The 21,645-nt window shown below is 39.4% G+C and overlaps 1 protein-coding gene across 1 annotated transcript in view; it reads left to right on the forward strand.

Moving 5' to 3' along the window:
- Positions 1-21,199, forward strand: part of LOC146000173 (uncharacterized) — a 29,391-nt gene extending 8,192 nt beyond the window's left edge. Inside the window, exons 6-10 of the mRNA XM_083137515.1 lie at positions 1,309-1,398; positions 12,393-13,234; positions 13,952-14,171; positions 15,469-15,688; positions 20,708-21,199. Coding sequence (XP_082993641.1) covers positions 1,309-1,398; positions 12,393-13,234; positions 13,952-14,171; positions 15,469-15,688; positions 20,708-21,041 — 1,706 coding nt within the window. The 3' untranslated portion in view covers positions 21,042-21,199. The remainder of the gene's footprint in view (positions 1-1,308; positions 1,399-12,392; positions 13,235-13,951; positions 14,172-15,468; positions 15,689-20,707) is intronic.
- Positions 21,200-21,645: the final 446 nt, after the last annotated feature.

The following is a 21,645-nucleotide window of genomic DNA, read 5'->3' on the forward strand; positions in this document are numbered from 1 at the left end:
AATAAACTGTTTTAGGGGGCAAAACCCCCCTCAAATGTCAAGATAAAGACAAATTGAAGTGGGAACATACGTGTTTTTTTTTTTTTTTTGCTTCGGCTAAAAAACTGTTTTAAGGGGCAAAACCCCTATCAAATGTCAAGATGAGGACAAATTGACGTGGGGATCTGATCCCTGTGTCCCCCCTTCGATTTCCCTGAAATTTGGCAGGTGTATAAAGGGACCCTATGCCCCCTGTTTCTTCCTATGCCATAATTACGGGGTTTCGGGGTCAGATCCCCACTTCAATTTCTCTTCATCTTGACATTTGAGCGGGGGGGAGTGTGCCCCCTAAAATAGTTTTTTTTTAGCTGAAACACAAAAACATGTACTTCTTCCTTTGGGCCCCTCTATACACTTGCCAAGTTTGATGGAAATCGGAGGGGGACACTTAGATAACCTCTCTTGTAAGTTCAACTTGGATATCTGCAACCAAGTCTGCTGTGAAATTTGCATTTCTCCTTTACAGCACGGAGAAAACAACGGCTGTTGACGTCATGACCCAAAGATACTCTTGCTCTTCCTAGCTGCTTGTAATTTGAACACCTCATGAAATGCGAACAAAAAACAAGATTCAATGATCGATTTAGTTTCTTTTACTTCGCTTTTCTGCCACTTTTGGCTAATCGCGAAGGTGAGGTGATAAGATGAAATGGATCAATAAACGTTCACAAATATTCGAGGACAACACAAGTCCCACAGAGGATTATATACTAGCTGTGAACCCAGACGCCAGCGCTAGTCTTCAAAATACACTCCAGTGTGCACTGCTTTGAATGGAGGTTGACAAGAGAAATGACGTGGAGCATACTGGAATGTATTCATCATACATGTGTGGGACATCCACCAATAAAGTTAAGAGAGACGGGCCGAAGGGAAACAAGGTTTCATACAGGGTGTCGGCTATAACACTGACAAACTTTCATGGAATAGAGATGGAGAGCATCAAAAAGTATCGTTCGGCACATTTTATAATATATGTATGCAACAACGTGGCACACATTAACATTTACCATTACCAATGCCATTTTTTCTATGTTGAATAGAATAATAAAAACGATAGAACGGCATAGAAACAGTACGAGTTTGAAAAAAACACTGTCAGTGCTTATGATTAGCCAGAAAAAAGAGGAACAGTGTTGCCAGAAATAATCTTACTGAAGAACAAATACCAATCAAGATTGTTGTAGGACTTAGGTGGAAGAATAGATAAGAACAACTCTTATCAAAACGTTCTACATTCAACCAATCATTATCTAACTTTCCTGTGACTTGTATCAAAAGACCACCGACTACAATTCAAAGGAAATGATCACGTGGCACTCGAGGAGACTGTGTTAGTGGCCTTGCATGCAAAAAGTAGTAAGTGAGTAATCCCTCTGTTGAGATAAGTGACTTAGCACGATCACGATAACTGGTGAACTTCTTCTGCAGCAGAAGGCAAGTATTTGTACATGTGGCGCCTTTTCTATTATTCATTGTAGGTTTCTTAGATTTGATCATGGTGGTATTTTCCTGACCTAAGGATGGACTGTCATGTCTCCAGTTTACATGGGATTTTCGTATTGAAAAATGTAACGATATAGCATGAATTTACTTTCCTCCCGCTTCAGAGCAAACCAAGGCCATCCTCAGGATTTAGGCAACAAAAGCAATTTGCACCAAGATGGTGCTGCCACCGTCTACATATCATTTCATTGTGAAACAATAGTTTTATTGCAATGAATCTGCACCGGTGTAACGGGGAATTTGGACTCCGTAGAAAAGTGACTGTACAGTCAATTTTCTACGCAGTCCAAATTCCCCGTTTTCGTGACGGGGAATTTGGACTCCGTAGAAAAATGACTGTACAGTCAATTTTCTACAGAGAAAAATGACTGCCCTTTTCAGTTCCCGTCAATTAAGCAGGGGGTAAAATATCCCCGTAGAAAAATGACTGCCTGTCAATTCCCACTTAAAAGAGGGGGTACAAATTCCCCGTAGAAAAGCGACTGCCCAATTAAATCCTGCTTATATTAGGAGGGGGTACAATTTCCCCGTAGAAAAGTGACTGCCCCCTTAAATCCTGCTAATATGAGAAGGGGGTACAATTTCCCCGTAGAAAAGTGACTGCCCCCTTATATCCTGCTTATATTAGGAGGGGGTACAAATTCCCCGTAGAAAAGTGACTGCCCCCTTAAACCCTGCTTATATTAGGAGGGGGTATAATTTCCCCGTAGAAAAGTGACTGCCCTATTAAATCCTGCTAATATGAGAAGGGGGTACAATTTCCCCGTAGAAAAGTGACTGCCCTTTTAAATCCTGCTAATATGAGAAGGGGGTACAATTTCCCCGTAGAAAAGTGACTGCCCCCTTATATCCTGCTTATATTAGGAGGGGGTACAAATTCCCCGTAGAAAAGTGACTGCCCCCTTAAATCCTGCTTATATTAGGAGGGGCTATAATTTCCCCGTAGAAAAGTGACTGCCCTATTAAATCCTGCTAATATGAGAAGGGGGTACAATTTCCCCGTAGAAAAGTGACTGCCCCTATTAAATCCTGCTTATATTAGGAGGGGGTACAATTTCCCCGTAGAAAAGTGACTGCCCTATTAAATCCTGCTTATATTAGGAGGGGTTACAATTTCCCCGTAGAAAAGTGACTGCCCCTTTAAATCCTGCTTATATTAGGAGGGGGTATAATTTCCCCGTAGAAAAGTGACTGCCCTTTTAAATCCTGCTAATATGAGAAGGGGGTACAATTTCCCCGTAGAAAAGTGACTGCCCCCTTATATCCAGCTTATATTAGGAGGGGGTACAAATTCCCCGTAGAAAAGTGACTGCCCCCTTAAACCCTGCTTATATTAGGAGGGGGTACAATTTCCCCGTAGAAAAGTGACTGCCCCTTTATATCCTGCTTATATTAGGAGGGGGTATAATTTCCCCGTAGAAAAGTGACTGCCACTTTAAATCCTGCTTATATTAGGAGGGGATACAATTTCCCCGTAGAAAAGTGACTGCCCTATTAAATGCTGCTAATATGAGAAGGGGGTACAATTTCCCCGTAGAAAAGTGACTGCCCCCTTATATCCTGCTTATATTAGGAGGGGGTACAAATTCCCCGTAGAAAAGTGACTGCCCCTTTAAATCCTGCTTATATTAGGAGGGGGTATAATTTCCACGTAGAAAAGTGACTGCCCTATTAAATCCTGCTAATATGAGAAGGGGGAACAATTTCCCCGTAGAAAAGTGACTGCCCCCTTATATCCTGCTTATATTAGGAGGGGGTACAAATTCCCCGTAGAAAAGTGACTGCCCCCTTAAATCCTGCTTATATTAGGAGGGGGTAAAATTTCCCCGTAGAAAAGTGACTGCCCCCTTATATCCTGCTTATATTAGGAGGGGGTACAAATTCATCGTAGAAAAGTGACTGCCCCTTTATTCCTGCTTATATTAGGGGGGGGGTATAATTTCCCCGTAGAAAAGTGACTGCCCTATTAAATGCTGCTAATATGAGAAGGGGGTATAATTTCCCCGTAGAAAAGTGACTGCCCCTTTAAATCCTGCTTATATTAGGAGGGGGTATAATTTCCCAGTAGAAAAGTGACTGCCCTATTAACGGGCAGTCACTTTTCTACGGGGAAATTGTACCCCCTTCTCATATTAGCAGGATTTAATAGGGCAGTCACTTTTCTACGGGGAAATTGTACCCCCTTCTCATATTAGCAGGATATAATAGGGCAGTCACTTTTCTACGGGGAAATTATACCCCCTCCTAATATAAGCAGGATTTAAAGGGGCAGTCACTTTTCTACGGGGAAATTATACCCCCTCCTAATATAAGCAGGAATAAAGGGGGCAGTAACTTTTCTACGGGGAATTTGTACCCCCTCCTAATATAAGCAGGATATAAGGGGGCAGTCACTTTTCTACGGGGAAATTGTACCCCCTTCTAATATTAGCAGGATTTAATAGGGCAGTCACTTTTCTACGGGGAAATTATACCCCCTCCTAATGTAAGCAGGATTTAAGGGGCAGTCACTTTTCTACGGGAAAATTTTACCCCCTCCTAATATAAGCAGGATTTAATATGGCAGTCACATTTCTACGGGGAATTTGTACCTCCTCCTAATATAAGCAGAATATAAGGGGGCAGTCACTTTTCTACGGGGAAATTGTACCCCCTTCTAATATAAGCAGGATTTAATAGGGCAGTCACTTTTCTACGGGGAAATTGTACCCCCTCCTAATATAAGCAGGATTTAAGGGGGCAGTCACTTTTCTACGGGGAATTTGTACCCCCTCCTAATATAAGCAGGATATAAGGGGGCAGTCACTTTTCTACGGGGAAATTGTACCCCCTTCTAATATTAGCAGGATTTAATAGGGCAGTCACTTTTCTACGGGGATATTATACCCCCTCCTAATGTAAGCAGGTTTTAAGGGGGCAGTCTCTTTTCTACGGGGAAATTTTACCCCCTCCTAATATAAGCAGGATTTAAGGGGGCAGTCACTTTTCTACGGGGAATTTGTACCCCCTCCTAATATAAGCAGGATATAAGGGGGCAGTCACTTTTCTACGGGGAAATTGTACCCCCTTCTAATATTAGCAGGATTTAATAGGGCAGTCACTTTTCTACGGGGAAATTGTACCCCCTCCTAATATAAGCAGGATATAAGGGGGCAGTCACTTTTCTACGGGGAAATTGTACCCCCTTCTCATATTAGCAGTATTTAAGGGGGCAGTCACTTTTCTACGGGGAATTTGTACCCCCTCCTAATAAAAACAGGATATATAGGGGCAGTCACTTTTCTACGGGGAAATTATAGCCCCTCCTAATATAAGCAGGATTTAAAGGGGCAGTCAATTTTCTACGGGGAAATTATACCCCCTCCTAATATAAGCAGGATTTAAGGGGGCAGTCACTTTTCTACGGGGAATTTGTACCCCCTCCTAATATAAGGAGGATATAAGGGGGCAGTCACTTTTCTACGGGGAAATTGTACCCCCTTCTCATATTAGCAGGATTTAATAAGGCAGTCACTTTTCTACGGGGAAATTGTACCCCCTTCTCATATTAGCAGGATTTAATAGGGCAGTCACTTTTCTACGGGGAAATTGTACCTCCACCTAATATAAGCAGGATTTAAAGGGCAGTCACTTTTCTACGGGGAAATTATACCCCCTCCTAATATAAGCAGGATTTAAAGGGGCAGTCACTTTTCTACGGGGAAATTGTACCCCCTCCTAATATAAGCAGGGTTTAAGGGGGCAGTCACTTTTCTACGGGGAATTTGTACCCCCTCCTAATATAAGCTGGATGTAAGGGGGCAGTCACTTTTCTACGGGGAAATTATACCCCCTCCTAATATAAGCAGGATTTAAGGGGGCAGTCACTTTTCTACGGGGAATTTGTACCCCCTCCTAATATAAGCAGGTTATAAGGGGGCAGCCACTTTTCTACGGGGAAATTGTACCCCCTTCTCATATTAGCAGGATTTAATAGGGCAGTCACTTTTCTACGGGGAAATTGTACCCCCTTCTCATAGTAGCAGGATTTAATAGGGCAGTCACTTTTCTACGGGGAAATTATACCCCCTCCTAATATAAGCAGGATTTAAAGGGGCAGTCACTTTTCTACGGGGAATTTGTACCCCCTCCTAATATAAGTAGGATTTTAACGGGCAGTCACTTTTCTACGGGGAAATTGTACCCCCTCCTAATATAAGCAGGATTTAATTGGGCAGTCACTTTTCTACGGGGAATTTGTACCCCCTCTTTTAAGTGGGAATTGACAGGCAGTCATTTTTCTACGGGGATATTTTACCCCCTGCTTAATTGACGGGAACTGAAAAGGGCAGTCATTTTTCTCTGTAGAAAATTGACTGTACAGTCATTTTTCTACGGAGTCCAGATTCCCCGTCACGAAAACGGGGAAATTGGACTGCGTAGAAAATTGACTGTACAGTCACTTTTCTACGGAGTCCAAATTCCCCGTTACACCGGCATTACTGGTACAGTCACGGGCACTTCTGGGTTGTAATGATCCCATTCACTTTTAATTGTATCATTGCAACCCAGAAGTGTCCATGACTGTACATATCAGTATTTTGATATTAGAATTAAATTATATGTGTGAAATGTGTAATTTCCACCGGTATTCAGCTCCCGTTTTGACCCCCTTCCAGACATCCAAGAGACAATTCATCACTTCCCAATTTCGATTAGGATTTTACGTTGCGATAAAAGTGATATTCATAATGAACTCCTATGTTAATCTCACTTCTAGGACTGAATTTTGTAGGGGAAAGTGGGGGAATTGCGACCACCTAAGGCAGATTTTAAAAATCTCAAAAACTGTACGCAGTGAAACAAAAAGAAAATGTGGGCCTGAAAAAGCAATGTTTGTAGTACATCTCTGCGTATCACTTTGCTCCCTGTCGTTAATAGTTATATCTGTAAACGTCAAAAAGTAACAATGTGCGTGTGAGCGCAATTGCCCTATTGGTAGGGTAATGACACTCAGTAATCATCCTAATAGTAAATCAATACCATTTTTGTACTCTACAGAAACTATATCTTTAAGTACTTATATTCATTAATATGCAGATACAAATTAAATTGAGCCCAATTTTGCACAAAAATGCACACATGGGACGCTTATTATGAGAAACGTGTTTGCACCCTTCATGTTCCCATCACAAACAGCGTGAGCGTCATTACCCGATAGGCGCCATATTATGTTATTTGTTTCTCGTCTCATGAAGAACCTAAAATGTTTACTTTATAATAATTAAGAAATAAACAGGAGATACTATTATTATATCTGTAAAATTGTCAAGACTCTAGCTTAAACGTTCCGTCTACTTACCTTGCACTTTTTCCTTCCCAATTTTATAAGAAAATATGACGAATTCGTTTTTCGCACCCTGCTTCTTAAAGGTCAACTCCACATGTGCCGACTTTTGTTTGGTGCCTCGTAGTACTGGGCTCTAGATGTCAGCACAGGTTACTCTTCAATAACACCCTCCGTAACGACTACAGAGAGGTGAGCGCCATTGCCCGCTGAGCGCCATTCCCCCACCTTCCCCTGGACTACTGACGCTGGACTCAAATTCAGTATAATCACTTGACCTCTTATTTCAGGTATTTAACCTTTTTTCCTTTGGAGGTAAATAAGAAATAAGTTATATAAGCGTTTCATTAAAAACGAAACAACTGACACAGTTGTATAGTGCCTAAAATAACCTATTTTGCTTGTTAGAACCTATTTTAGGTTTATGTGCCTAAATTAAACTTTTTTTTAGGTTTCTATATTTTTTAGGTTTTACAGGATTTTTATATCTGACAGAGGCATTTACTAGGTTTGCGGGCGAAATAATTCATTTTTGAAATATGTTTTCTGTCGATATCCCTCCCTCCAAGTATATGATGTTTATCAAAGCTTTAAACAAAACAATAAATCGTCTCACCCAATCGTCTCTACTGCCTGTATAGTCCCAAATGCAAACTTTTTGATCTGAGGACCTTGCACACTCTCGTGCCAGTTTGGTCCTTTTTGGCATTCACGGCTTGCGAAGTAATGTTTCAGCATTCAAATTTGCACTACTAACTATGTTTCTGTTCAAAAGATAATTTTCAGCACATGAAATGATACTCGCAGACAAAAGGCGGAGTTTGAGTGTGGATAACGCAAAAAGATTCATGGTGGTCACTAGGACCATGATAAAATTCAAGTATAATTCCTGGTTTTCAAGGTGAACTTTCCAAAAATTCAAGGATACAAGCAGATGTTTTCTCTATTCCAACCTTACGTATTACCGACTCTCACCCTCCCTTCCACACACAAACATATTGACAATATAAAAGGTTTGTATCATTCCAATGTACCAAAAAATTTACCTAATCAACTTCAAGATATACCGGGTGTCCGAGAAGTCTTTGTATGAAAACAAAAATTAACTGTATCCGCTATATGCAACATAGACGTGAAAAAATAGTACCAAAATGTTCGGAAACTATTCAAGTTTTTTTTTGTTTCAGATTTCTGTACCGTTGCAGTAGTGTAGCAGTGCCAGTGTCCAGCAAACCGGAAATGTACACAAATCAGAAAAAGGCTGAATGTGTCCTGTGGTTTCACGAGAGCAGGTCACAAAAAACAGTGCAGAGACAGTTTCAAACATCGTGCGTATCTGGGGTAAAGAGCCCCCTCATGAGGTGAGGAAGTCGACCATGGGCAACCCGAAGGTGAACGTTTGGTGCGCGCTGCTGCATGACAGAATAATCGAACCAATCTTTTTCTGTGAGGACACCGTAACATCTGGAGTGTATCTCGACATGTTGCAATTGTTTGCTGTTCCTCAATTGTTAGAATACCACCCAGATGTTATCTTTCAACAAGACGGTGCACCGCCACATTGGAGTCTGGAGTTCGTTCCTACCTTGAACAGACATTTCCTGGAAAATGGATTGGTCGAGATGGACCGACGGCGTGGCCTGAACGATCTCCAGACATAACCCCTTTAGATTTTTTTCTATGGAGTTATGTGAAAGACAATGTCTACAGAACTCCTGCATCCGATCTTGCAACTCTGCAACAACGGATAACCCAAGTCATCACATCAATCCCTCCTTTGATGTTGGCTAATGCATGGCGAAAAGTTGAATTTCGACTAGATGTACTCCGTGCTACCAAGGGTGCTCACGTGGAGATTTATTGATTTCTTTCCTATTGCCAATAAAACTTGAATAGTATCCGAACATTTTGGTACCATTTTTTCATGTCTATGTTGCATATAGCGGATACAGTTAATTTTTGTTTTCATACAAAGACTTCTCGGACACCCGGTATTATTTTGTAATAATCTTCCGTCTGTCATATATATTGTTCTGTAAAAGACACTAACAAAGTAAACGAACTGAGAAAATTTTGTTTTATTTTCCATGTAGCTTTCTTTTCCTTCCTAAAAAATTAAAGCTAAACTGAGAGAAACTTGCCTCAGAGCATTTATAAACACGTATAAATTTAATGGGATTTGAATTAATAAAATTTTCAATGTTTCACGTCAACGGAGAAAAAATTGGAATAGAGAAAATCCGCTTGTACCTTATTTCATGTTTTGCCAAAATTCATGAATAATTTCCAGAACCAATAATTCACGCATAATTTCCAGAGCCAATAATTAACGTGTAATTCCCGGAATTCAAGAAATTCCAAGTGAGTATCCACCCTGATATTGAGTAGCAACTTATACATACGTAATTCATTTTTCATATCAACAAGTAACTTTTTCTAACAGCACAAGTGCAGTATTATAATAATTTGTAGATAATTTTGAAAATGATATAAAGAAATGAAAATTTGTTTAGAAAATTAATATTTGGTTATTTCGGTTCTTGTGAAATTTTGTTTTTAACGATTGTATTTAATCAGTATTTTTCAGGAATTTTGTACCAAATTAAGTCTTTTTGCAACCTATTTCAGGATTTTCGAGCCTGATTTTAGGTTTTTAGAACCTATTAGGATTTTTAAAGCCTATTTTAGGAACCTCAAAGCACACATTTTAGAATCCTCTGTAGGACTCTTGTGGGTTGTTCATATGTGTTTGTGATTGTCTCGTCATCTATTTCACCTGATCACAATTCATCCTCATCTTCGCAATTAGCCAAAAGTAGCAGAAATGCGAAGTATAATAAATCAAACCAAAAATTCTTATAGACAGAAAATGGTAGTTTACCAAGTGTTTATTGAACATGTCTGTGAATATAATATATTATCCCGTGTAATTTAACCATTATTAGTATTTGGTCTGATGATAGCTTCGTGTAAAGAGCTAAAACAGTCCGACAATAATAAATACGATTTGCTTGGTGTTTCATAGTGCTTATTCAATTTACAAACTAAATAAACTAACTAAAATATAATTTGAACAAGTTAAACTTGCATTTACTGTGCAATCGCGATATGTTACAATGTTATATCTAGGGAGCGGAAGTTGATGAAATGTCATCTTTTTTCTGACATCTCGGACACGATGCCCATTAAATATTCACAATATTACACTTCGTCCAGAACCCAAAGAAGGTAATTTTAAAGTGCATTTTTTTTGCATTTTTGCCAATTTTCAGGTTTTAGGTCATTTTTCTAGATTTTCGGCATTTCCCCGTCATTTTTCGCAATATTCGGTGTATTGTTTCGTCATATTTTATCACTTCTTTCATTTTGGTAATATTCTTGAGTCTTTTCACCAAGGTGAACATAGGCTTATATAGATCTCGCAAGATTGCAATTTACAAGCAAAGATGCGGGAAATTAATGCATTTTACACCAATTCATTCAGTGTATACGACTTTTACATTAAATTGTTTAAAAATTATTCGGTTGTTTCCATTGGAAATGAAAATGCATATTTTGATTGAATGTGCATGTGGTATCATTTGGTACCTTTTTTTTAAAAAAAACAATAAACAAACAAGATTGCATTTTGTTTAATTTCCTTTTTATTTCAATTTTTAACCTGACACTAACAAATTTAATGGTCATTTTTTGCATTTCTTACGAAATGTTTTCCATTTTTTAGGACATTCTATAGGTCATATACCTATATTTTTTAGGTCATCAACTTCCGCTCCCTAGTTATATCCATACCAGGAGCGTATATTCTAGGCTAGCTAAGCTATCTGCGAAGCCTGAAGTCTAGAGAATAAAATACAGGAGAAAAATCGATCAGAAATTGTAAATAATATTATTCATGTCAGTGAGATGATGCTGATTCTGGAGTTGGCAACCTGATTTCGTATGAGTTGGCAACCTGATTTCGTATGAGTTGGCAACCTGATTTCGTATGAGTTGGCAACCTGATTTCTTATGAGTTGGCAACCTGATTTCTTATGAGTTGGCAACCTGATTTCGTATGAGTTGGCAACCTGATTTCTTATGAGTTGGCAACCTGATTTCTTATGAGTTGGCAACCTGATTTCTTATGAGTTGGCAACCTGATTTATTAGGAGTTGGTAAATGTATTTCTATTCACAGACTAGGACCACGTGACATTGTGAGATAGCCCAGATCTTGGACTCAGTATACGCCACTGATCCATACACATAAACAAAAGAGATCATTAAGAACGTTTATAACGCATGAATTTGGTATTTTATAGGAATTACATATATGTAGCTAGCTTTGATTATAGATAACTATACTCTGTGCCAGCTTACTGAATCCCGCTCGAGCTTGGTTGTTTGTGAATGTCCATTCATAAATTTCATCACTCATCCCCATCTTCGCAAATTACCCAAGAGGCCAAAAACGCGAAGTAAAATAAACTAAATCAATCAACCAACGATCTGTGGTTCCCATTGTTAGATGGACGTTATGATATGGTAAGAAGGTACTAAGAAGATCTTTCAGACCCCAAAGTGTATATTGGAATTTCTAGAAGTTTGTGAAGAATTTGTAAATATCGATTGGGTTCCATTGTTCACTATAAGGCATGCCAGCTGTGTATCACATCAAGTTTATAACTTAGTCTCTTCAACTCACTGAATTTCACGTTTGTAGATTGATAGCTTCCAAGATACTGCAACTTTACAGGAAGGTATGAACGCGGGGCGAGCCCTGGCACCTACCGACCTGTTCTGGGAGAATGAGTCAAGGCAAGGACTTTAAGAATCTTTTCCTGCTCCCCCCAAAAATATGCAATAGTTTGGCTGGAGAGTTCAATGAACTAATCGATATCTAATTACGCACTGGTAATTGTTAGTCTGGAGAGTTCATATGAACTAACCGATCTCTAACCGTTGGTTAGGCCAAGACATGTCATCAAGAACTGAGCTCTCGGGCCTCGCTTCACTGCTTTTATACTGTGCAATGGCAGCATAAGCGGGTGGCGAAAGTCTGAACTAAGACCGCTCAGCGTTGGAAACCCACTTCTTAAGGGTTGCAACATCCGCGATTATCAAGGTTTCATATACACAAATCACTAGCGTAAAGATCACTAGAAGCACATGTTACAAATTCAATTGCTGTGTGCTAAACGAAAAGCATTAATATAAAATATGCCACACAGAGCTTAGTTATACAAAACAAAAATATAACAAATGCAGTTGCAACAGTTACCGGACATTCAAAGTGTATGCCTCGCAGGGACATTTCGCATAACTTTTTAACAAATATTGCTTGAATTAGGTTAATTTACGTCGCTATTCTGCCACTTTTGGCTAATCGTGACGATGAGGATGAGTGATGATGAAGAAATTGAAGAACACCCACGTCCTGCCGGTATTTGAACCCGAATAAACTGAAGTATAGTATAGCAGATTTCATAACCATGCACAATATGCTGTGGGTGTAATATCTTATGATTGTCTCTTTTCAGCCACCAGTATGAGGTATCTAAGGGTTGCAACCGTATGCAGCATCCTCCTAGTCTTGCCCTTGCATTCGGAGAGTGCAAGGATCTTAGGACTCTTCGCTCTGTCTGGAAAGAGCCACAACCACATATTCTCAGCCTTAACTAGAGCCCTGGCTGAACGTGGCCATGAGTTAACAGTCTTGTCGCCATTCCCTCTGAAGAAGGACATCAAAAACTACAGAGAGATAAGTCCTTCTTACGTGAAGGAATTGGACAAGAACATGACGAATTTCAAGAACCCTTTCGAGGCCAAGAAAATGTCAATCCTAGGCATGCTGGATATGCTGACAACGATGTCGTCGAACATTTGCGAAAACGGGCTTGCAGATGAGGAAGTCCAGAAGTTAATCCACTCGGATGAACGCTTTGATCTCGTGATTGTCTCGGTGTTCCTCAACGAGTGCTTTTATGGATTTGCGCACAAGCTGAAGGTCCCTTTGGTACTCATCAGTCCCGGAAACATCTTCCCTTGGGTGAACAACGCCCTGGGGAACCCAGACATGTACTCCTACTCCCCCAATGCCTTCTTAACGTACAGTGACAGGATGACCTTCGTGGAAAGAACCATCAACACCCTTCTCAACATAGGGATCCTTGTTGGGAGGTCTTTGTACCACATCCCAAGGGTGGAGAAGATAGCTCGAGAGCACTTTGGGGAGGATATGCCCTCCTTGGTAGACATCGAGAGGAATACCAGCTTGGTTTTGCTCAATAGCCACTTCAGCATCACCAACCCTCGTCCGTATCTTCCAAACATAATTGAGATTGGTGGGATCCATTTGAAAGAACCAAAAGCTCTGCCAAAAGTAAGTATGTTCTTGTGTGAATCATTTTGTTCAAAAACCTTATTGTTTTTTTTTTTTGTTTTTTTCACCAGAAGTCGTGAATAAGATGCCGTTCATAACATAGAGAAAGGAATTCCGTACACAGAATGAATAATATTGCACTTCCTCTTCATGTGAGCGACGGACAATTTTGCATCTTCTTTTGTATTTCTGTCATCCAACTCGACTATTGTTATCATTTCCTGTTATCGCACATGCTTTTTAAATTTTTCACGACCGTAGTTTCGTGAATGTGCACTTTAACTTCCATCTTATTCCATCTTATTATTTTTCCGTTCAAAAAGAATGGACACCATTTCAAGTTTTATCTTGTATATGAAGTTCATTGTTTATGTTGAACAGAGTTACTAAAATTAGCATGTAGTGTTAATTGGGCATTATCCATTGTCTAGTGCCTTTAACTATACTTTTCCTAACACTTCGGTAGAGCACGTCTTCTCTCATCTTCAGATGAACAATTTTGTTTTCTTTTCTTTTGCCGGTAGTGGGGATCGAACCTACAGTTGGCAGTTGGTCAATAAATTATGGCTAAAATTTACAAAGCTTCAAAAATAGACTAATATAATTAAGGAAATAAAATAGAAAATCTCTTTATTAATTTATCTCGCGGTGTATAAAATTAAAATTGTTTTATTTTTCTGCAAATATGAAAAATGTTTCTTGTTCTTTCAATTCTAGGATCTACAGAAGTTCATAGACGAAGCCAAGGATGGCGTCATATACTTCAGTATGGGCTCAGGTCTCAGGGGAGATCAAATACCAGAAGACAAGAGACAGATTTTCATTGATATATTCAATGAACTGCCTCAGAGAGTGATTTGGAAATTTGAATCTGAGTTGCCCAACAAACCCAAAAATGTGAAAATCGGAGCATGGTTCCCTCAGACAGATATTCTAGGCAAGTATTAGTTTTGAGTGCTCATTTGCCTGACAGAGACAGTCTTGCTGACTTTCTAACAGACCAGCTTCTTGATACCAACCGCAATTCCCCTATTTGAAAATAACCTCAATTTTGTTTATACTCGTAATTACTGCAATAACTTCATCCCGGGGCAAATTATTCTTTTAACATTGCAAAATTTTCAGGCTCTGCCAACTTGACTTTTTGGATTTTAGAATTAAATCTCAAAGTAATCTCATTCTAATTAATTCGGAAATATTCATCTTAATTTATTATTATACTGATTGAACTGTGAAATTTAGTGTGTTAATTATAATGTCTAATGTTTCTATGTTATTCATTGACTATTCCAATTAACTTTAAGTCTTCTTTTGTTCGCACATTCTTTCAGAAACTGGTCCTACACTCTGTTTTGAGAATCTCTTGAGCAAGCGAACGATTGATTAATTGATTGCTTGATTGGATTGCTATTTTGAACCCGTCACATTATACGTGGCCCAGTCCCTTACCATAACTAATATATAACTAATATAACAATGTCTGAGGACTAAATTATTCCTACCTAAGTTAGAGGTTGAGCCTGTAAATTGATTGATTTATTAATTTGGTGTTTTAAGTCCACTTTATGGACAGTAAGGCTATTTCAGACTGGATCTACAGTTTAAAGTGGGATCCGAACCACTTGTGCCTCCACCAAGTATCGAACCCGAGACCCCTTGATTACAAGGAAACAACGCTACGAGTGCGCCATCGAGAGGCCCTAAAGGTTGAGCCTGTAAAGGGGCACTCAGCAAATGTAAGGAGAAAACACATGACAACACACACACAGCCCTAAAGAGGATTATACTGACCGTATGTTGAGACGCCAGAGCCTCGTTGGCCTACAAGACTGGAGGGGTGTACTACGTGGAAGTGAGGTTGACATTTCGGTGCCTTACTAGAAGGTCACCTCTTACACGCCCAGCAAGCGAAAGAAAACAAATCTATGCGCAAGTAGCGACTCGAGAGAGGGCTCCACCAATGAACACGTGAGAGGGGAAGTGAGTGCATGGAGGGGAAAACACGGTTATGCGCAGCCTTGCTCCACATATTCCCGAGACATAGTACCAAATGTGCTTCCACTGAGAATCAAACCCGGACCGGTTTGTAAAAGATGTAACAGAATGTAAAAAAAGTGAATGAAAATAGTAATGGACAATTTACTGCTGAGTAGCCTCCTAGTCCAATCTCGATAAATGTCAGCAACTTTGAGGATAATATATTGAAATAACATGTCTTTATCATTATCTTTCAGCTCATCCCAATGTTCGCCTGTTCATTACCCACGGAGGAGGGTTAAGCACAACAGAGGCCGTGTACCGAGGAGTGCCACTTGTGGGTCTCCCTGTGTTCGGTGACCAGAACATCAATATCCACCGAGTATCCAGGCTGGGAATAGCGGTCCCGTTAGATATAAGGACAATGACGAAGGAAGAACTGCTTAAAGCCATTAAGGAAGTTTTAAATAATCCAAGGTAAGGTTTAACTCGAAGGTACCATGGTGCGTGTGGGACAACCCTTTCCGTGGGCACCAAATGTCAATTATTCTCGTATTTCATCCATTCAGGCTAACAAGGTTCTGGCAAGTGGAGTCATTAGGGTCTCGATCGACACCGAGAATGCTTTGTTGATATCGAGACGGTAAAAAAACGAGACCCTTCGAGACAGACCTATGTAAAATCGAGACAAGACCGGGGCTCTCGATATCTCCAATGATTGAATGAATTGTTGAATTGAATTGTTGTTTTAAGTCCACTTTATGCACAAATAGGCTAATCTGGGCTGGACCTACAGATTAAAGTGGGATCCGAACCACTGTGCAATTTGCCTCCACCGGGTATCGCCTTGTTTACAATATAGTAATATCTAAGAAACTAAAAGTTAAAATATACAAAACAGTAATTTTGTCTGTATGCAAAACTTGGTCCCTTATATTGAGAGTATTTGAAAATAAGGTCCTTAGGAAAATATTTGAGCATAAAAGAGATGAGGAGACAGGCGAGTGGAGAAGGTTATATAATTTAGAACTACATAATTTGTATTCATGTCCAGATATTATTAGAATGATTAAATCAAGAAGACTTAGGTGGGCTGGCCATGTGGCACGAATGGGAGAGGAAAGACGTTTTTACAAGATTCTTGTTGGGAAACCTGATGGTAAGAGACCAGTAGGAAGACCAAGACGAAGATGGAGGGATAATGTTGAGATGGACGTTAAGGAAATCGGTAGGAATGAAGGCCTGTGTTGCTGCAGCCATGAACCTTCGGGTTCAAGAAGGCTAGAGAGCTAGTTAGTTAGTTTGTTAGTTATAGTAATTACAGCAAATCCATTAGTGGCAAATTTGAGCCTTTGCATGCACGTATATTCAGGAGAAAATTAAGTTTTTCTACGGTTCTTAACGTCTAAAACTATTAAGATATTTTCATTGCCTTGATGACCTCTATACGCTGTGAAAGTATAGGTATGTGAGGTGATGCGCTGTAAATGTTCATAATATGAGTCATTCCATGCCAAATCAACACAGATATGTGCAATTTCCAACCTGACCATCTCCGATTTTCATGAAATTTGGGGAGTTGAAATTATGCGTGGAACTCAGTAACTATGAAAATTTTTAGTTTCGTTTGTCTTGTAATTGCTACATTATTCAAGGTCAAAGTTAGCAGAAATTGACCTTTTTCAGCCCGCTTAGGTATACTAAATCTGCTCTAACTCAACCCCTATTTCGTCTACGAAGCTCAAATAAAGCTTATTGTACAGGGAATTGAACAAGCTTTCCAGTGATATATAATAAGCCTACCTTTGGATAAAAATATAATTTTGTCACGTGACCTTGACCTTTGACCTTGAATATCTCAAAACTTGCCATCACCAAAAATCGTGAAAAAAATATATTTGGTCTCTCATGCCATACTATAAAACATATCAAAAAAATTATTCTGGGACTGCAATGGGATCAGAAGATACAAAATAATATGTGTAACTATGTGACTGATAAAAGCTTCATTACATGAACTATGACGAGTCAAAAGTCCTTTAACACCCCCTACAAAATGTAAAGGAGTTATCCTGGTCATGAAAGAAATAGGTTAGGCACAGGGAGATCTCTCTAGTTGTGTGTGTCATGCGCAGGTCCGGCACATTGTGGACCGCCATATTGAATTCAACGCAAAAATTTGTGATATATCAAATCAGGCTAGATTCACGAAGGTTTTTCCAACTTATCTTTTGCCAGCAAAAAGTTATTACTGCATGCTTGTAACCATTTTCTCCTTTTGGAGGTGTTAAAAACAAAGGCTAATTTTTATGTTCACGGTAAAGTTAATAAACATAATATGCAATACCTGTGATTTGATAATCTACAATAGACAGATCCCAGCTGAATGGCTGTTGCTGGTAAGCTAATGATGTGGTATAGTGTATGGAGAACGGGAATGATTGGTCCATATTCAACAACGGAACCTTAAATGGTGAGGACTTCTTGGATGTGTTAAGTGAACAGGTTTTTCATCCTTGCTTACGGGATATGGCACTTTTCCAGAGTTTTGAAACAGGACAGTGTGTGACCACCTATGCGAACATTTTGGCAATTTCTTCATGATAAATTTCTAGGTAGATTGATGGGCAGACGGGGATCTATTAAAAGGTCTGCACATTCTCCAGATCTAACATCTTAGGAGGACTTTTACCTTCAGAAACATTTGAAGAGAATGGCGCATGCACTAAAAGTCCCTGATATTGACAGATTTAGTATAGGTAATCGGGCTCAAAAATACCAATTTCTGCTAACTTTGACCTTGGATAATCTAACAATTACAAGACAAACGAAACTAAAAAATTTCATAGTTACTAAGTTCAATTCATAGTTTCAACTCCCCAAATTTCATGAATATCGGAGATGGTCAGGTTGGAAATTGCACATATCTGTGTTGATTTCGCATGGAATGACTCATGTATATTTCGAGATTCGAGTCGAGACGAATTATTACAGATCGAAACAAGATCGAAAACGGTTTATCGATATCGAGAACGAAATTGACATTAACATTTGGAGACGAGACCGAGGCTGTGCCAAATCTCGTCTCGTCTCATTCGATACCTTCCCTACAACCATAGGCAGCAAGGACACCTGCGGTTTTGTATGTTCTATATTGCGTCACCTGTGCTGAGTAATTCTTTTGAGCTTTAAGTTCACTTTATGCACATGTAGGCTAACCGGGACTGGACCTGCATATTAAGGTTGGATCCGAACCGCTATGTGTCTACATCAGGTATCGAACCCGCGACCCCTCGATTACAAGGCGGCAATGTTAGCACTGTTCCATAGGGAAGGCCGCTGAATAATGCGCGAAACCTGTCTTGCGTTTCGTTGTGACAAGGAAACGAGAACTCCAACTACGGACAATCTCTAAAATTTTAAAAGCTTCATAATTCAAGTTATCTACAAAGACGCTCAAAGGAATTTTAGGGGGAGTTCATCTACTGTAAAAATAATTATGAATAAAACTATGAAATGGAAGTGGGTCGAAATGTGTATGTATTTGTGTGAAATGAAATTTTGTTCAATTGGAACAGGATATGAGATTTAGTTAGTAATATATATTGGGTGACAATTACATGCATACGCCAGTAAACTTGTTACTCAAGCTAAATTACTTGAATTTGGAGGTTAAATGCATTTACGTCAGAGGCGTCTCCTGAACGCATGCGGTGCATGCTGCGCATGCGTCAATTGTGGAAAAAGGACAGCTTGCTCTGCGACGACATTCATGAGCATTTCTACATTCTAATTTCTTCATACAGGAGAAGTATTTATTTTACACGAGAGCGCTCAACTAAGATTATATTACATTTCTTGGATCTGAAGTGACGCATGCGTCAATTGTGGGAAAATAATTATTACTTTCTTTCACTTCAGATCCAAGAAATGTAATAGAAGCTTAGTTGAGCGCTCCCGTGTAAAATAAATACTTCTTCTATATGAAGAAATTAGTATGTAGAAATGCTCATTAATGTCGTCGCAGAACAAGCTGTCCTTCTTCCCACAGAAATGCTCATGAATGTCGTCGCAGAGCAAGCTGTCCTTTTTTCCACAATCGACGCATGCGCAGCATGCAGCGCTTGCGTTCAGGAGACGCCTCTGATTTATGTTATACTACGTCCCAGGCGTCTGTGAAGCCGCGTATAACGACAGAGAAGGGGAGAAAGCGAGTGAGTTAAGCAAAGCCATGAAAGCTGCTACAAACAGTTGGTAGATGCAGCCGCGTTTCCTCCTCCATGCTATCTCTTTTCCTCTCACGCGTTCATTGGTCGATACATTTCGAGTCAATTTCTGAGCAGATCGCTTGCTGTCGTTCGCTTGCTCCACAGATTCCTGGGACAGAGTATTGTGTTACGTACCCAATAGGACCAAGTAATGTGAATAGTTTGCCAAAGACGAATATAGATGGCAGCACCAGGCGTGCAAGGTTAAGAATTGGCATAATATATATGAATAACTATAAATAAGAACAAAGGAAATTGGAAAGATGGAAAACAATAGAATATATTATAAGAAGACAAAAAATAAATATGAAAGAAGTAAATTAATATATATATCTTATAAATCAAATCAATAATCACATGTAAGTTAATATGAAAATTAAGGAAGTCAAAGCACTGATACAAATTTGTGTCTTTGAACAGATATTGCATCTGTATGATTGATTTACCATTCCTATAGGGGAAATTTTGTTTACATCAGTGGCGAGCGCGTTCCGATCGACGCCCCACAGCACTTTTTGGTTGCGCAGTTTAACTGTAGCACCTACTTGGATGCGCATGTCAATCGGCTGCACCAAGTATACACTCTGTTGTACCTAGTTAGTGGTGGCGCGTTCCAATTGCAGCCCCAAGGGAGGATATTAGTATTATTCCCAAAGCTTGGAGGAGAAAGTTAGAAAAGGATAAAGGAATTCGTAAAATAGTCAAAACCTAAATAAATTGAAATCCAGAGGGAAGTTCACAAAGAAGATAAGAAGGAAGTCTAGATCCAGACCGTCCATTGAGAAGGAAGTTCCGATCCAGGCCGTCCATCAAGAAGGAAGTCCCGACCCAGAACGTCCATTAAGAGGGAAGTCCAGACTGTCCATTGAGAAGGAAGTTCCGATCCAGATCTGCCCATTACAAGGAAGAAGATTGAGATGAAAATTGACTGTAAAAAAGAAAATTATAGAAGAATGTAGCTTATCATGTAAAATTCTTACTCCATGTATCCTGTGTTTAAATAATATATTCGTTTAAACGTCTCCATTGGAAGGCATCCTGTCTGGTTTCGTTGTCTACAAAGAACCCTACCCTGTAGATAAGCTACTTGAGTTTTAAGTTTAAGGTTTATGTACCTTTGCACCAAATGAAGGTAGCAGTATAGATTGAAATTTTACATCTATCTTTCACACAGAACATTTCGGGTATTATTTGGACAATAGATACTGACAATGGTGACATTTTACAGTTACAGAGAAAATGTGCAGAAGCTTTCTGCTCGTTTCCGGGACCAACCAGAGACTCCCTTGGAACGTGCAGTCTTCTGGACCGAGTATGTAATCAGACACAACGGAGCGACGCATCTCAGATCTGCCGCCAAGGAGCTCTGCTGGTTCCAGTACTTCCTCCTAGATGTCATTGCTGTTTTAGGGCTAGCGGTGTTCACTGTTCTTGGAATAGTTTTTCTCATACTGCGAACACTTTATAGACTGGTGAGAGGAAACAAGTCTGGTACTTCGACCAAATCAAAGAAGAAGGAATCAAAATCAAAAAAGAAGGAATCAAAATCAAAGAAGGAGTAGAACTTGGATTCTTTGGTTTCTGAACCGAGTGCCGTAATGTCTATTTTCCCACAGGTATTATTAACAAAGTGTTGGTGAATGAGTGAATAATCATACTGTAATTTTTTATGTATAGGAAAATGCTTTTCCCAATAAAGAATTTGTTGACATTAAGTGAACATTTTGTATTTTTTTAAAATATCCCACTGTGTTCCTTGGAGCTTTCTTATTTTTAGATGTGGAACGGAGAGGTGATCCCTTATGTAAATCTCAAGATTTAAAAATAAGCTTAATCCTGCCATGTCCTAAGGAAATCTCAACAATAACAATGAATTAAATATGAGAGAACATTTATGTCTTAAATTCAGGACCCTCAAAACCATTTGAGTTTGTAGGACAATGCATTACTACTATACTATGCATCAGAATTCACGTAATCGTAAAATTGATTGATAGATTTGCTTTTGTGCCACTTTTGGCTAATCGCGAAGATGAGGTTAAGTGATGATGTGATTAAACTGATAAAGCGACACCACAAAGAACATTCATGCCTAGGCTAGGCTAGGAATTCGAACCCGGGACCTCTGGCGTCATAGCGCCGCCACGGAGTTCAACTTACAAGAAA

This window comes from Lepisma saccharinum, chromosome 16, assembly GCF_977018435.1.
Source record: "Lepisma saccharinum chromosome 16, izLepSacc3.1, whole genome shotgun sequence".
NCBI lineage: Eukaryota > Metazoa > Arthropoda > Insecta > Zygentoma > Lepismatidae > Lepisma > Lepisma saccharinum.